This window comes from Chelonia mydas, chromosome 2, assembly GCF_015237465.2.
Source record: "Chelonia mydas isolate rCheMyd1 chromosome 2, rCheMyd1.pri.v2, whole genome shotgun sequence".
Lineage (NCBI taxonomy): Eukaryota > Metazoa > Chordata > Testudines > Cheloniidae > Chelonia > Chelonia mydas.
Genome location: NC_057850.1, coordinates 48285756 through 48301993, shown reverse-complemented (window position 1 = coordinate 48301993; position 16238 = coordinate 48285756). Strand labels below are relative to the sequence as shown.

General features: G+C 40.4%; 1 protein-coding gene across 5 annotated transcripts in view; it reads left to right on the top strand.

Moving 5' to 3' along the window:
* Positions 1-16238, top strand: part of LRRCC1 (leucine rich repeat and coiled-coil centrosomal protein 1) — a 39328-nt gene that overhangs the window by 9522 nt on the left and 13568 nt on the right. For 4 of the 5 annotated variants that reach the window (XR_005224282.2, XM_037892356.2, XM_037892358.2 and 1 more), the window contains 7 exons: positions 24-251; positions 2150-2352; positions 8396-8597; positions 9196-9344; positions 10074-10278; positions 12878-13017; positions 15969-16170. Coding sequence is in view for 4 of the 5 variants with exons in the window: in XM_037892356.2 (XP_037748284.1) it covers positions 24-251; positions 2150-2352; positions 8396-8597; positions 9196-9344; positions 10074-10278; positions 12878-13017; positions 15969-16170 (1329 nt within the window). In the remaining variant the exon portion in view is untranslated. The remainder of the gene's footprint in view (positions 1-23; positions 252-2149; positions 2353-8395; positions 8598-9195; positions 9345-10073; positions 10279-12877; positions 13018-15968; positions 16171-16238) is intronic. The other variant, XM_037892357.2, reaches the window with a different exon arrangement.

Here is a 16238-nt window from a genome sequence, read left to right as displayed (position 1 = left end):
CTTTTTTTATTTATTTATTTAAGAGTTGTGTTAATTTGCGAGTGATCACCCCTCATATTGATAAGGTGTTAGCTCAGTTTCGACAACGTGCAAGTATACCAACACAAAGCACCTTCAGTTCTTCTTCAGAACCAGTCTCCTCTTCAGAACCAGAAAGGGCTAAAATTGATAATGACTTATACAATGAGATGAGGATCAGAAAACTAGAGGATCAAATTTCACAGCTCTTGCAGAAGGTTACTAGTCTTAAGGTACATCACATTTACATAAAGGCCTTTTTTATGTTTCAGATGTGCATCTTGCTGGCTGATATAGGTGTGGCAGAGTGAGGAGAGAAATGTGTATATTAATGTATGCGCACTCATTTTGGAGGTAATCAGGTGCCACAAGTGATGAGGGGACAATATAAGAACATTCATAAACTTGAAAAACTATAGACAATACTTACAACAGATCATAGGAATTTGCATACTGGGTCAAATGTGTGGTCCATTTAGTTCATTGTGCTGTCTGTTATCTGGGTATGATATGGGTATGACGTTAATATTTTTCTTAATCCTTTGACACATGCCACAAACCAGTTAGAAATATGAAAAGTGGTAAAATCCTAGCACTGTGAAAGTTGTTAATGATACAAAATAATGGCCCAATCAGTCTGAATTTACCTTTGGGGGTGGAGGGGATATTTTCCAGTGTATAGTGGTGGTGGTTTTTTGTTTGTTTGTTTTGGGGTTTTTTTTTTAATGGTAGTACATGGTGTCCCTGGCATATTTATAAGAGCTTGACTAAATGCACACAAGCAATATATGCAGTTGTTTTCCACGTCCACCAAGGGTAGGACTAGAACTAATTTTCAGCAAGGGAGATTTCCAGTAGATGTTAGGAAAGTGTTCCTAACTATAAGTATAATTTAGCAATGGAACAGGCTGTCATTGGTGGTATTTAAGAATAAGTTAGCCCATCCCAGACAAAATGTTTATCTAGGTATATTTAATTCTGCCTCAGTGTGGAGGGGATGGAGTAGATTAGCTCTTGAGGTTCCTTCCAGCCTTACATTTCTATGATCTCTAGTTATGAACAAACTTGATAAGATAAATTAATACATAAGGTGCTCTCTGGCACCTACATCTGTAGAGTTGAACCAGTATAATTTCACTGGGTAGAAGGGGGGCATGATTTGGGGGCGCATACCTTTGTTCAATGCTGGGCCCTAATCCTTAGAAGATGGGCTGAACTAAAATAGAGGGTCTTCAATTTTGTAGTTCCTCCATCCTGATGAGGGAGCAAATTATTAGAATACTTTATTCCCATGTTTGTTTATAACCTTGTTGTCAGATAACTTTATACTGGGGAATTTTTTTTTTTTTCCTTTCATGTGAACTGAAAGTAGTTAAGAGTTTTAACTATTCCTTATGAGAAACAACTTTAACAACCTTCTTTGGTAATTGCAGAAGTTTCAAAGAGTAATGAGTAAGCAATTACCCATGATCTGGCACACTGTTCTGCCAGCATAGCTAGGTTTCGAACATGAGAGGAAAGGCTGAAATGGTTGGCTGACAAAGGGGGAGAAATGTAGCTACTGTATGTGGAATCTTCTGTGATTCTATGATTGATTCTATGAACTAATGAATATCAGGGTTGGAAGGGACCTCAGGAGGTCATCTAGTCCAACCCCCTGTTCAAAGCAGGACCAATCCCCAACTAAATCATCCCAGCCAGGGCTTTGTCAAGCCTGACCTTAAAAACCTCAAAGGAAGGAGATTCCACCACCTCCCTAGGTAACCCATACCAGTGCTTCACCAGCCTCCTAGTGAAAAAGTTTTTTCTAATATCCAACCTAAACCTCCCCCACTGCAACTTGAGACCATTACTCCTTGTTCTGTCATCTCCTATCACTAAGAACAGTCTAGATCCAGCCTCTTTGGAACCCCCTTTCAGGTAGTTGAAAGCAGCTATCAAATCCCTCCCCCCGCCCATTCTTCTCTTCTGCAGACTAAATAATCCCAGTTCCCTCAAACAGTAAATCTATTTCTATCAAAACCCTAATCCCTCAAAGTAGATTTGAAAAAAACACTTTAGAAACTACTTAAGTAATTTTTATTTTTTATATTTTTTAGACTAACAACTTTTTACTTGTTTTTGTTCTTAGGTGTCTAATTGTTCAAGAACAGGCACTCCTTTGAAAGTTCTCAAAGCAAAGAGAGACACAGATCTGACTTCTGAGAGTGAGTGTGAAAGTGGAAAAGAGAATAACAGAAAGCTGGCTAAAAGAAGCAAGATCCCTAATTATCGTAAATCTACTTTGTCTACTAAGCACCATGCTAATCATCTGAAAGGCAACGTAACTGACAGGTACATTCAGATCGGACACAAAAATACCCAAAAGGTTTAAAAAGGTTGAGTACTTACAAAATTTTAAGTTAGAGCTGAACGAATTCAGGATTTGAGGTGATAAAGATGCATGATGCCTGTGGTGGTGATTTTTATAGCAGTAATGAAGTTCCCAGTTCTTAGAAATTTCATTCATGTTCTCTTCATTGGTTAGTGCGATGTTTCTTAAACTTCTGAAAGCTTTTCCTCATCAGGAAAATACAATCAATTAACCAGTTGTGGTGTTCTTCCTGTAATCCCATCATGGTTGGGGTTTTTTTTTTTTGTTTTTTACTTTAGTTGTTTTGTTTTAACTCCATATTCTGCCTTTTTTTTTTTCTTTTTTTTTTTTCCTAATATTAGCCTTTCATGCCTCCCACTTTGAGAAATGATGGGGTAGATTGGTGCAGATTTTAATTTAACTTTTTCTTTTCTTACATCCTTTACATAGTGAATGGTTAATTAACAAAGTTGACATCTGAAACATCCTCACTGGCATCTGAGTTAACTCCATTTAAATGAACAGGACAGTTCATGCCACATGCTGCTTTAGACTCCATGCAAACTGAAGCAGACATTGCTACACTGATGTACTTTTCATGTTTTTGAAGGTTCTCTCCATAACCATGACAACTAAAGACTTTTTTTAATGAAAGCTCAGACTCTGAAGAAACAAATGTAATCTATCCATACATCCCTGGATAGTCCTTTGTGCTTCCCACAGAGGGTCATGTCCCATACTGTGGGAAGTATTGCATTAGTAGATGGCTGTGATGACAGATTGTATTGAACTGTTTTTCCCTCAATACATGCAGGTAGCTTCCCTGTAAAGTAAAACCCTGTGGACAGAGTGGTACTTAATGTGTTATGACAAATGTTATAGTATTTTGGTTCATCAGTACTTCTACAGTGATCCCACATGAAGGCAAAGAACCTTCCTTTCAGTGCTGCCTTTGATCATTAGAACTTTCAGTTACGCTTGTAAGAAAATGTCAGCGTAGGTCAGACAGCATACTTTAGAAACTACTTGATTTTTACAGGAGGGCAATTTCTAACTATGCTAGGACATTCTCAAGATACTTGAAAATCACAGTGAAAATATGATAAGTTTGTTAAACAGATACAGAGCAGTGGTTCTCAGCTCGCAGGTCACTTGCGGCCCAATCAGCACACAGCTGCAGTCCATGTGACATCATCAGGGTCATACAGGTAGTGTGTGTGTGTGTGTGTGTGTGTGTGTATATTTGTGATTGCTGCTCACATTACGCATAGAGAGCTGTATATGTGGCCCACCATGGTAAATAGGTTGAGAACCACTGTTCAAGAGCATAAATATTCATTTACCCAAATACTGTAATAGTGTGATAGGTCTTACATGTGTATAGTGTATTTCAACGAAGGATCCCAAAGCATTTTACAAACTAGGTCCTAATCCTGCAGCTGTGTCCTCAGAGCCCCATTGAAATGACTAAAAAGAAAAGGAGTACTTGTGGCACCTTAGAGACTAACCAGTTTTGAAATGAAAATTGAAATGACTGGGACTCTATGTAGATGCAGTTGTAAATTCGACACAAGTCGTGGATGAAACAATACTGTAGTGCTGTCACATCTGGGATAAAATACATTTCACAAAACCATTTTAGCACAGGAAATGAGAATATTTTATTTAGTTGAAACTAGGGGGAGCTGCAGATGGGCATAATTAGTCAAAATGTTCTGCTTACTGAGGCTGCTCTTAAAGATCCTAATTTCCTTGGAAGTAGGCTTGTAGACAAAGAACCAAACAACACGGATGTTCTTACTTTACTTGGTTTTAAGCACTGGAAAAAAGCTAATGTACATATATTTAGAAAGGTTAAACGGGTTGACCCAGATAACTTTAGGTTTGTTAGTCTGATGCTGATCCCAAAAAAATGGGGGAAAGATTGGTATAGGTTGCAGTCAGTTTAAAAAAAAAAAAAAAATCATGTTGGTTGATATGGCCTTATGCAGAATAGGTCTTGTCTAATTTGACAGCATTTTTGATAAGTTTACAAGCTTGATAAGGGTAGCTGCTGACAAACTATGTGAAAGATTTAATTTTAGTATTGTGCAACATTCTGATGGGGGTGGTGGGGTGGAAATTGGCACAGCTGGCCTAATTGAAAGCTCAAAAAGAAACTAAGGCCATGTCTTCACTACGGAGCTAAATCAGCACTGCTGCAGTCGATGCCGTGGCATCAATTTAGCAGATCTGGTGAAGACACGCTAAATCGATTGGAGAGCACTCTCCCATCAATTTTTGTACTCCCCCTCCCCTAAAAGACTAAGGTAGGTCAGCAGGACTGTCTCCCATCGACACAGCACAGTATAGATACCGTGGTAAGTGGATCTAGCTAGTTCAGTTATGTTGTGTTGTTTACGTAACTGAAGTAGTGTAACTTAGATCAATTTGCCGCAGTAGTCTAGATCCGGTTTAAGGGTGAGGGCAGTGGTGAGCTGGAGCCAGTTCGCACCGGTTCACACGAACCGGTTGTTAAATTTTGAACCAGTTTTAGAACCGGTTGGTAAAAATTGTTACAGCTCCCTGAGCTCCCAGCCGGGGAGGCTCCCCCAGCCCCTCCTCTGCCGTCCCCCCTCTCGCAGAGCCTCAGTGTGCCGTGCCACACCGCCAGCGCTCTGGACTGCTCCTGGGCAGCTCTGCAGCTCATGCCGCTTTGAGTAGCATGGTAAGGGGGTGGCGCTGTGAGCTCCAGCAGGCCGCGCGGCATCCATACATGCTGCCCTGAGCAGCATGGTAAGGGGGCCGGGCCGGGGCTGGGAGGAGGTTGGATAAGGGGCAGAGAGCAGTTGTAGGGGGTGGTGGTTCTGGGGGGAGCGGTCAAGGGACGGGGGGGTTGGGTAGGTGTGGGAGTTCCGGGGGGGGTCTGTCGGGCAGGGCCGGTGCAACGACTAGGCGGCCGCCTAGGGAACCAAGTGGTTGGGAGCACCAAAAAGCGGTGCCCCAAAAATTTTTTTTAAACAGCGGAGCACAAGGCTGCCACTGCTCCCCGTCTCCTGGCTCCAGAGGAGCTGCCTGTGGCGCAGCCAGTCCCTCCACCGGGGGGAGCAGCCAGCAGTGGGGCAGGGAAGGGGAGGGTCTAGCACTAGCAGTTGCGCCTTCTTCCCTGTGCTGCGGGCCGAGCTGAGCTCCCCGTTGTCCCTGGGGCTCTCAACAGCGGCCGTCCCCGCTGAGAGCCCCGGGGGCAGTGGGGAGCCCGGCTTGGGTGTGCAGGGGCTGGCTGCCTGCGCTGCTGCTGAGAGCCCCGGGGAGCCCAGCTTGGGCTCAGGGGGGCTGGTTGCCTGAGCCACTGCTGAAAGCTCCAGGGGCGGTGGGGAGCCCAGCTCAGCCCACGGCGCTGGGAAGAAGGCGCAGCTGCGCTCCACTCTTCGGGCGGAGAAGCTGAGTGTCTACTCCACCTGAAAGGTACCTAGCCAGGCCACAGGGAGCTGCAGGGGCCCGCGGAGCGCTGGGGGATGGGCAGGTCCAGTCCCTGGCCTGGGGAATGGTGTATGTGGGAGCGACCCGGGCACCCCTCCCCCAGCCAGCTCCACCCCTCCAACACCCACTGACCAGCTACCTTCTCCCCTGTGCACCCACCACCTGAACAACCTACCCTGTCCTGCCACTTTTGCCTCTGGGCAACCTCCACCCGGCAACCCCCCCCCCCAAGCCAGCCACGGTCCCCTCACCCCTGCATCAACCTCGGGGACCCCCCACCTGCCATCTCCCTCCTGCCCACTCCTCCCTTGTGCAAACCCCTCCCTGCCACCTTCCTCCCCCCTCCCCCCCCCCCCCCGCAACAACCCCAGGCACATACACACCCTTGCCTGCCAGCCAGCCCCTTGTAACAACCCCCTCCTGCCTACTTCTCCCTTGTGCCACTCCCTCCCTGCCACTGCACCCCTTGCAACAAGCCCCTTTTGTCTCTGTGCAATCTCTTCCCTGCCACTATACCCTCCCACCCCCTCCACCTCTTGGCACATCCCTTATATCAGAACTTTTTATAAGGAACTGGTTGTTAAGATTTTGGCAGCTCATCACTGGGTGAGGAGATCATCCAGTGGATGTGTTTCTAGCGAGGTCCCCCACAAATTTGTTTCTTGGTCCAGTGTGATTTATTATCTTTTTCAATTATATGAAAAAAAATATAAAATCATTGCTGGTTAAATTTGCAGATGATGCAAAAATTGGTCCTTATCATTTACTACTCACTAATTTAGTTATACAGAGCAACCTATATGGCCTGGTTCATATGAACAACATGTTTTAACTTAGCCAAATGCATGACCTTGCATTTGGAAACAAAGAATGTAGGTCAAACTTTTGGGACTTTATTGTGGAAAGCAGAGACTTTGCTAAGGACTGCAAGTTCAGGTCAGTTAACCATTTTCTATAATAACTCCACTTACAGTAAAAGATTAAATAGCACAAGTTTATGACTTCACATGGAAATAGTTGGCTGTTAGTATTTGTTTCTCTTGTATTTACCCCTTTCCTATCATTCATACATCTTTTTTTTTTTTTAAAGAGAGTGTATTCTCTTCTTATGTCAAGGTATTTGTATACCCACATCTTGGAAATGAAATTGGTTATTGATTCATCTGTGGCTTATGAATAATATAACTTCCACAGTTAGTTGTTCTTTGGATTTCACTAAGGATCAGTAAACTTTCATTTTGGAGCCCAGGAATAGATTATTTCAAAACTGTTTCCAGAATCTTGACTCCTCAAAAGGTCACAGAGAACCTAATCAATATTCTATAATAGATAAAATGTCAGCAATTGAGTTATGTACCGAGCATCCAGGTAGACTGCTTATATACCTTAATATATGTGTACTTACATTTATTTACACTTTGTGGTCCTTAGTTTTTCTTTATCACACATTTAAATCCTATGTTGTTGCTTTTTCTCTCCTGCCCAAGGAAGGAGATGTTTTGTTTTTGTTTTTCAAACAAATCAAAGAAACCCACATGCTGCTGTGTCAAAATCTTTCCTTGGATCACTGTACAAACTAAAAATGTGAATTTTTTTCCAACTTGACCTCCTCATTTTTATGAATGAAGAAACAAATGATTAGACTCATTCATGTAATCCTTTTATGTAGGGCACCATTCACTTTTTCTGTCTCTGTCCTTGCTGATTACTTGTCTTTCTCTTCCTTGCCTCTTGAGCATCCGCATTTAGGACCAGGACCACTGTGAATCCCAAAAGATACATGTATCCGCTGCTTGAACTGGATTTGACCCAAACATCCTCCTCCACACCTTTATGGAGTGGAAGGCTACTGTGCTGCTACACTGGTCTTTGCCCAGTTGTTCGATCTTCAACCATGAGTGAATGCTCTTTCCACTTTTAGTGGCTGTATTGAAGTACCTGTCTGAGAGTATGTCCACACCTCAAGCTCAGGGTGTAATTCTCAGCCTGAGGAGATTCACTCATGCTAGTTCTGATTGAGCTAGCATACTAAAAGTTGAATATAGTAGGAGCAGCGGGAGGGCCCAGCTGCCCTGAGTTTGTGCCATCTTGGATAATAACTACTTTTGTGTCTGATGATCATGATACCTGATGGCTGTACTTGCCGGTTTTTTAATTATGCCTTAGTGTCCTTTACATGCTAACTGCGGGATATAAAAAGTGAGATTTAGAATGTAGTTAATACCAATGGTCTGACTTTAAAATCAAACCTTTGAAATTCTCTTACTACATTTAGATTGACAGTGTCTGTAGACAACCATTAAATGGCTTTCAAAATAACATATCCATGAGTACTGCATATTTTTACAGTTAACCTTCTAATTATAATTGTCAATTCCCATTCTGTTTACAACTTGTTCTCCTAAATTTAGATGTGCATTTCAGTATAGTTGACTCTTCCAGCTTCTAATATTGGCAGATGTTGTCTTGTGATATAGGCGCTTCTGACACTTGATGTCATTAGTGTGTAAAGAGACATTTAACTTTCTACACTTTTTAAGTACATTATCTTTTCTACTACTGCAGGAGAGAGGAGCAGAATTTCTTAAAGCCGAAGTGTCTGCATTCTCAAATGAAAGAGAACTCTTCTTGTGTAAATTCAGCTTCAGAAACACCAGACTTGGAAGTGGTGGGAAAATCAGCCAAGAAATTGATGGGAAGACCAAAGAGTCAAATAAGAAAAACAGAAGACCTGAATTCAAGTACTGCAGAGGAATCTACTTACAGGGTATGTTTTTACTTTTAATAAAGTAAATAGAAAAATGTAATCTTCACCTGCAGTAGAGCAAGTGTGAATACAGAGGCTGTCCAAGGAAAATTCTAAAATGAGTTGTGAGTAGGATCATTTTGCTAAACTGTTTTGTAAAAGTAGTGAAGTCTTTTAATAATAAAAAAATTAAAACGAACTTTAACAACATATTACTATGTGTTTTGTGTTGTAATAAATTGTTAATGGTCACCTCTGCCAGAAAAGACGTCTTCTACAAATTTATGCTCTGCCAACATAAATCCTTCTACAAATAAGTAGAAAACAATAAAAAGCAAAGCTGTAATGATATAACCCTCGTATATAAGTCAGTTGGCTGAGCCAGTGATTCTGTTAAGCTTTCCTACCTCAAACAGATGAATGCAACTCCTCTGGCTGGCTGGACTAGATGGTTACTGTGTTCTATTTACCCAATATTCTTTTGCCTACTCTGGTCTTCCGTCAGTTTCCTAAAAGTACAAACAATTTTATAAGAGCTATTAACCTAATTTAAGCAGAAGAGCCATTTTATAAAACTTGAAGGTTTCAGAATGTGGGTTTTTAATATATTTTTGTTCAGGCATTAGTTCAAGAACTGGATCAGGAGAAAGAGAAGAGGTGGAAAGCTGAACAAGCCGAAAAAAAACTCGGAGAATATGTCAAAGAACTACAGAAACAATCAAAAGAAGAAAAGGATATTCAGAGTATGGCTGTGTACACTACAGACAGGTAAAGGAAAAAGATGCTTAATCCAAGGCACACTGCTTATGTGGCTTAGAGAAATGAGGAAAGGGTTAAGCAGTAAATTTTCAAAATAATATATATACATAGGGAAGTAATACCAGGACTTCAGTTGATTTGGTTTACAGTGAAATCCCCTCTTTGAAAGTGTGTTCCTCAGTCTTTTCTGTCCTCCAAATGGACAAAGTGGCCTATCTAATGAGTTATATGCATTCAGTTCTCTTTCCTCCTTCTGCCAGTCCTGAATGAAAGAAAACACCCAGCCATTTCAAAGTAAACAGTTCTTAACATCTAGACTAGCATAGGTCATCTCATCAAAAAGCCCCAGGGGCCGCAGGCATGTGTTGGCCCCTTCCAGGAGCAGTGAGGGCCAGCTTAGGCAGGGATCCTGCCTTAGCTTTGCTGCACCTGCCACCAAAAGGGAGCCACTGGAGGTACGTGCCCCCTCCAGGAGCCAGCACCCCATACCCACTCCTGCACCCCAACCCTCTGCCCCAGGCTCAGCCTGGAGCCCACACCCGCTCCCAAACCCCTGCCCCATGAAAGTGAGTGAGGGTGGAGGGAAATGGGGCGGGGCTTTGGGGAAGGGGCGGGGTAGATCCTGGGTTGCCCTTAGATTCAAAAAGTGATCTTGGCCATAAAAAAAGGTTGGAGACCACTGTTTTAGTAAATATAATTAAGAGGGGAATGTACTTACGTTATTGCACTAACGTTTAGGTTAAAGGAACTGATTTTGAGAGAGAGAAATACAAAAACAGGACTGCAAGCTGATATCCAGCAATTGAAGGATGAAACTGAAAGACTTACCAATGAGTTAAATCAAGCAAGAAATAAAGAGGAAGATCAACGAAAGGCTCTACAAACTTTAGAAGAAACGTTATCCAAGATGGAGACACAAAGAGTACAGGAACAAGCAACAGGGGTATATATTTAGCATTGGTTGCCTATAATAATGGGATGGCATCTAATAAGCACATAAAAATACTAAAGAGCCCCTAAAAAATGTCAGAGCCTCAATTTCTGTTTTTAAATTGTAGTTTTTACTGTGAAAATAAATCTTTGATTAAATATGCATTTTTAATTACTGTTCTTTCAAATTTAAAGAATGGGCAGGCAATAAAGTATTAAATGTATATTATAAAAAAATGGGTAAGGGTCAATCACTTTTTGATTCAGTGTTTTTTTTTCAACCAGTATATATTAATGAAAAGAGGCTTGTAAATAACCTAAAAATATGTATTCTTTACATTGATAATACAGGCCTTAACAGTCATATCAAAGAACTTAAATTTTTTTTGCAATTATCTTGTGTCTGTTTGACTGAAGAAATTAATTGTATGCCTGTAAGTTTATACAGAACAAAATAATAATAAGCAGTAGTGTATTAGATGCTTTTTGATTCTTAAAGTGAAAAAGCATGGTGATACTATGACCAAAAGAGGCATTGGATTTTTTGTTGGCTTTTATACAGCACAAAGAGCAGATACTAGACTCATATTGTTCATCAAATTATTTTACAAGTAGTCTAGGATTACTGAGAGTCTGGAAATGACCTCCAAATCCAAAGCATGTATCCTGCCTTTCACTTAGGAAGGGAAAGAACTAAATCCGGTCATACTCTTCCAAATGTACAGGTTTGGAGGTTGTTCTTGTTTTAGAAAGGTAATTATTTAGTGGTGCATAAAGCCCCTGATTTCTTTAGTGGTGGGGAAGATCCTGGAATAAATCCCTTACCATCTGGTAGCAGTGACATCATCTTATTACCTACAAAAAGAATCGTTTATTAGGTGAATACCTATCCACTGTTTGGGTCTTTAGAGTTTTATTGACCTGTATTGTTGAATATTATAGATTTTCAGATAATAGATAGGATTACTTCGAAACTAAATTTTCTTCTCAACAGTTCAGCTGTATTATTACTGTGCTTTGTCTTTCAGTTCAAATAATAGATATTTTCTAGAATATTTATCGAGTTCTTTTCCTAAATGCAGTGCAGAGTTGGCTCGATTTTTGAGGTTTAACATGATGGTTGAGAACTTCACTATTCAGGAACTAATACCAAAGTAATACCTTTACCAGTGATAGTTATTTGTTTGTTCTATTAATATGAACACAAGATATTTGTGACCTATTGTAAATCTAATTTTTGTACTTTCATTGTATGGCTAATTTTCATCTCAAAGTGTATATCCCCATTGTAGAGTCTTTATCAAGGCTTTCTGTGAAAAGTCACCAGGTTTAATGAACATTAAAAAATCAACAACAAAACTTGATTGTGCCCCATTTCATCCCCAGTAACAATGGGAATAAATAGATTGTTAGACATGACTCATGGGGAAGCATGTCCTAAAATGAAGAACTAGAAAAAATGCTTTTATTGTGGAGAATAAATAGATCCACAGAACTTGATTAGCCTGAACGACTTGGTCTTTAGACACCCTCCTAGGTAACTTTAGAACTCATTGCCAATGAAAATTAAACCTTGACTGAGATACTTCTGTACCTTATTTTTTTTCCCTTCCCTCCTCCCCCCAAGTGTTCATGTAGGAGATGATGTCCCATTGAAAATGCAGGGCTTTTATACATTGACACAGGGCATCAGGTATTGAGATTACCTCCCTCAAAACTATACCATCTCAAATTGCTTACTTGCAATATCACAGATGTCCTTTGACCTTCTGATTTGATATGATAATCCAATATCAATTGGGAAGTTAGTGAAATAACTGCAGAGAAAACTGCTCTCTATTTTGCTTTTCTGAGACCAGGAAACTAAACAGCTTGTTTTTGTTTCCCTTCCATCTCTACCCTTTAAATCAGTAATGCTTTAATTATTGTTTCTTTAGAATGATACTCAGAGAAAGTGCTTTGTCTGTTAATCAACTATTAACAGCTTTACAGTACAGTTATTCTCATGCTTTTTCTCTCTCTGGCCTAATGACTCTTGACTTACTCATCCACAGTGAAATATAGTTGCTTTTTGGTGACAATAACTTTAACTCAAAATCAGTAATCTACAGACTTTATTGGTCCAAAGTATAGACTGCACCAAGTATTCTAAAGATTAAGTGGCTTTGCTTCACCAGAGTTCTGTCTGAAATAGTGACTTTATAATTGAGATAAATAAGTCTTTCAAGGTACTTATATTTTTAAAATCCTTCTGAATCCTTACTCTGTAAATTGGTAAATATCCCTTGGCTTTTATAAAGTGCCAAAAACCCTTTGAAGATTTTCAGTTAGCATTGTTACATTTGATATGGGGTATACTACGTTGTTGCAAATTTGGCTGCATATTCAATATTTCTTGGAGAAGTCTTGTTCTATATTAGACTGGTAAGGTGACAAAAACTGTGGCCTTTTATGAAAATACCTTAACAGTCATGGTGTTTGCCACAGAAATAATAGCTCTGATAAACACACTGCTTTAATAAGACCGTTGTTGTTTTTTATCCTAATTGAAAGCTTTAGGAAGAGGCAGCAGTTTTAAGACTTGTTCCTCTGATTTTATAAATTTTATACAGATGAAGCGGATTCAAGAGGCAGAACTTAAAGCTTCAGCAACTGAGAGAGAAGTACAGTTACTTCGAGTATCTCTTCGACAACAGAAAGAGAAGGTGCAACAACTACATGAGCTTCTCCTGTTAAAAGAGCAAGAGCACAGGTTTGTTTCTTTACCATAATCCAGAGAAGGTATGTTAATACTGCAGAACCTAGAAAAGCTTTGCTTGTTTGGGGATGTTCTGCTATGGTTAGAATCTAAGCCAATTTATTTGAAAATATATGTTTTGAGAAGTCCTATCCTGTTTGTCTGCCCTTTTGTTAAAATGGCAGATTTGGAGGTTTTGGGGAGGATAGCAGAAGAGGTTACTTTCCTTCTCAGCACCTACTACGGAGCTGATGAGAGAATGGAATACTGGGCAGCAACTGTCCCTCATCTGAGACTTCCATGCAGATAAACGTATTCCGCAAATCTTTCTTTGATTTGTTTTTCATCAATGACTTACATTGTTCAAAACTGTCAAAGACTTGAATGAAAGATACCTTATATTCGTTCCTGGATAAAAGCATATCAAAACTTAAATTGCTTTCATACAAAATTTCTTTGCATTAACTTTCAATGTTTTACAGTATGAAAGATAGACAAGTCCTACAGCATCTATTCAAGATAAATCCTAGCAGATTAGTCCTTTTGTCAGTGATCGCAGTTGTGCTGACCTTGCGGGAAAACAGGTTTTAACACGTGCAGTTTGGATAGCTCAGTACAGCAAACAAGACAAATTATGTGCAAGTAGTTCTGATTTTTATACTGGTCTTGATTTGTGTTTGTTTAAACTCTTGCTGAATAGCATAGTCTTAAAATGGCTTTCAGAGGGATAGCAGTCATACAATCTTATTCCAGCATACTTCAGTAAAATACAAACAATATAGTGCAGGACTCTCAGTGGAAATGAGTTTAATGTTGTCATATGCTATCAAAGTTTCAATTTGTTCTATCCTAGCAGAATTTCTAAGGCTAAGAACATTTTCATTTCGTATTTTAAGAACATTAAAGTAGTGGACTAATATTCCTAATTTGTGTCTTCCTAAAAACGTCTTATTTACATCCCCATTGCATACGTTACACACACTTTTTTCTTCTCCTTTCTATTGCTATTTTTTTAACAGAATTATGGATTATAGGTATTCGAGGACAAATTCAGAGGTTCTGTACATTTTTAAACAGTAACTCCTCACTTAACCTGGATGACATTAACGTTGTTTTGTTGTTACATCGCTGATGTATTAGAGAATATACTAATTTAAAGTTGCACAATATTTTCTAATAATGTTGTTTGATCGTGGGGGCTTGGAACCAGGGTGGGCCAGGAGCCCCCCTCCCCCATCAGCTCACCTCCATCACCACCACCCAGCACCTCCAGCAGCCCCACAGATGAGCAACTCCCCCAGTCCTTTCCACGCTTTCTGCCCTTAGCAATCAGCTGTTCCATGGTGCTTACGAGGCTCCAGGAGGGAAGGGGGAGGGGCAAGGATGCAGCACGCAGCCTCTTCCCTCCCCTCCAGAGCCTCCTGAATGCCCTGAAACAGCTGATTTCTGCAGGCGGGAGGAGCAGGGAGGCTGCGTGCCGCATCTTTGCTCCTCTCCCCTACCCTCCCAGAGCCTCCTGAATGCCGCGAAACAGCTGTTCCACGACGTTCAGGAGGCAGGGAAGAGGAGTGAGGACGTGGTGTGCTCGGGAGGGCGGAGTAGGGGTGGGAAGAGGTGGGGCCTTAGGGGAAGGGGTGGAGTGAGGGCAGGCCTGGGCAGAGCCAGGGATTGAACATCCCCCGGCACTTTGGAAAGAACAGCAAGAGGAGCAGCCAGATCTACCCCCTGACACCACTACCTCAACCAAGCTTCACAATCATCATTGCTGAGTACAGTATTAAATTTTGTTTTAAATTATTTAAAACATATACTGCATATGTATATAATGTCTTTTGTCTGGTGAAAAAAATTTCCCTGGAACCTAATCTCCCCCATTTACATTAATTCTTATGAGGAAACTGGATTAATTTAACATCGTTTCACTTAAAGTTGCATTTTTCAAGACCACAACTACAGCGTTAAGCGAGGAGTTACTATATTTGTGTAACTGCAGATGAGGGTGTGGGTTTGTAGTGGGAAAAGCAACCCACAGAATGGTGTAAATATGAGAGGTCTGTGAATTTTTGAGGATATTTTGACCATCTATTTGCCAGTGACCAAAAGTCTCAGTCTTCTGAAATTTTTTGCAAAGTAAGTCTTTCCAAATTTTTGGACCCTTTTTTTGCACAAAACTGTAGAAGCCACCAGTTTCTAAATTCAGGTATGTAAATATCCCCCTCATTTGAACTACAATAGATTTTCTTAAATCTATTAGTCTTAGATTTCCACTCAACTGAAAATAACACCAAAACAGGGCTGTTGGTTTTCAGCAATGTCAACATAATGCTCTTTGAAGGTGAGGGAGAGAGACTATATAATAATAATGTATTCCTTGCCACGGCACCGTAGTGCAAAACCTTAACACTGGCCCCAGCAACCTCAAGAAGCACATCTGGTAGGCATTCTTGCACTGGTGAAATCTGTGGTTTGATGTTTTCCCACAAAAAAATACAAGGTCGGGGTTAAGATTCTGCACATTAATGCGATGGTGAGGAGTCTGCGGTATGTTTTTGTGTTACTATAGAAGTAGGAGATGTGAGGGGTGTGGGACTTATTTATAATTAGATGAATGTCTGTCAGTGAATATGTAGTGTGAGAATGAAGGTATGTGAACTGATGCTTGCTGCTAAGGGTTCTGATGGGTGTTTCCCTTTAGTGAAAAACCAGTTATGGTCGCTAAATAGTTTTCGTTTTCCTTCTTTGTTGGAATTATATAGTTATACTGAAGTGTAAAACATGGATTATCTACCCACTGTTCTCCTTGACCCTCAAAAAAGTATCTCATGAAGAGTAATGATGTAAATACATGGTTCCTATCTTGTTCTTATTATATTGTTTTAAATTTTTTTTAAAAAATAAACCTAGTGATATAGTATTGAAAGATACTGCAATTCTGAATTTAATGTACATGTGATTGGTAACTCCAGGAGAGAACTTGAAACCCGAGTTGCTTTGAATGGATCTGAATTCCAAGATGCCTTGTCAAAAGAAATTGCTAAAGAACAACAACGGCATGAAGAACGCGTTAGAGAATTTCAGGAGAAAATTAGTATGTTAAACCAGCAGTATATGGAGTTAGAAAATGAATTTCGTATTGCTTTAACTATTGAAGCCAAAAGGTTTAAAGAGGTAAGATTAAGACAGTATCTTGAAAAATGTGTGGAGTCGAGGAGGTTGTCAAATTCTGTGCTTGTATT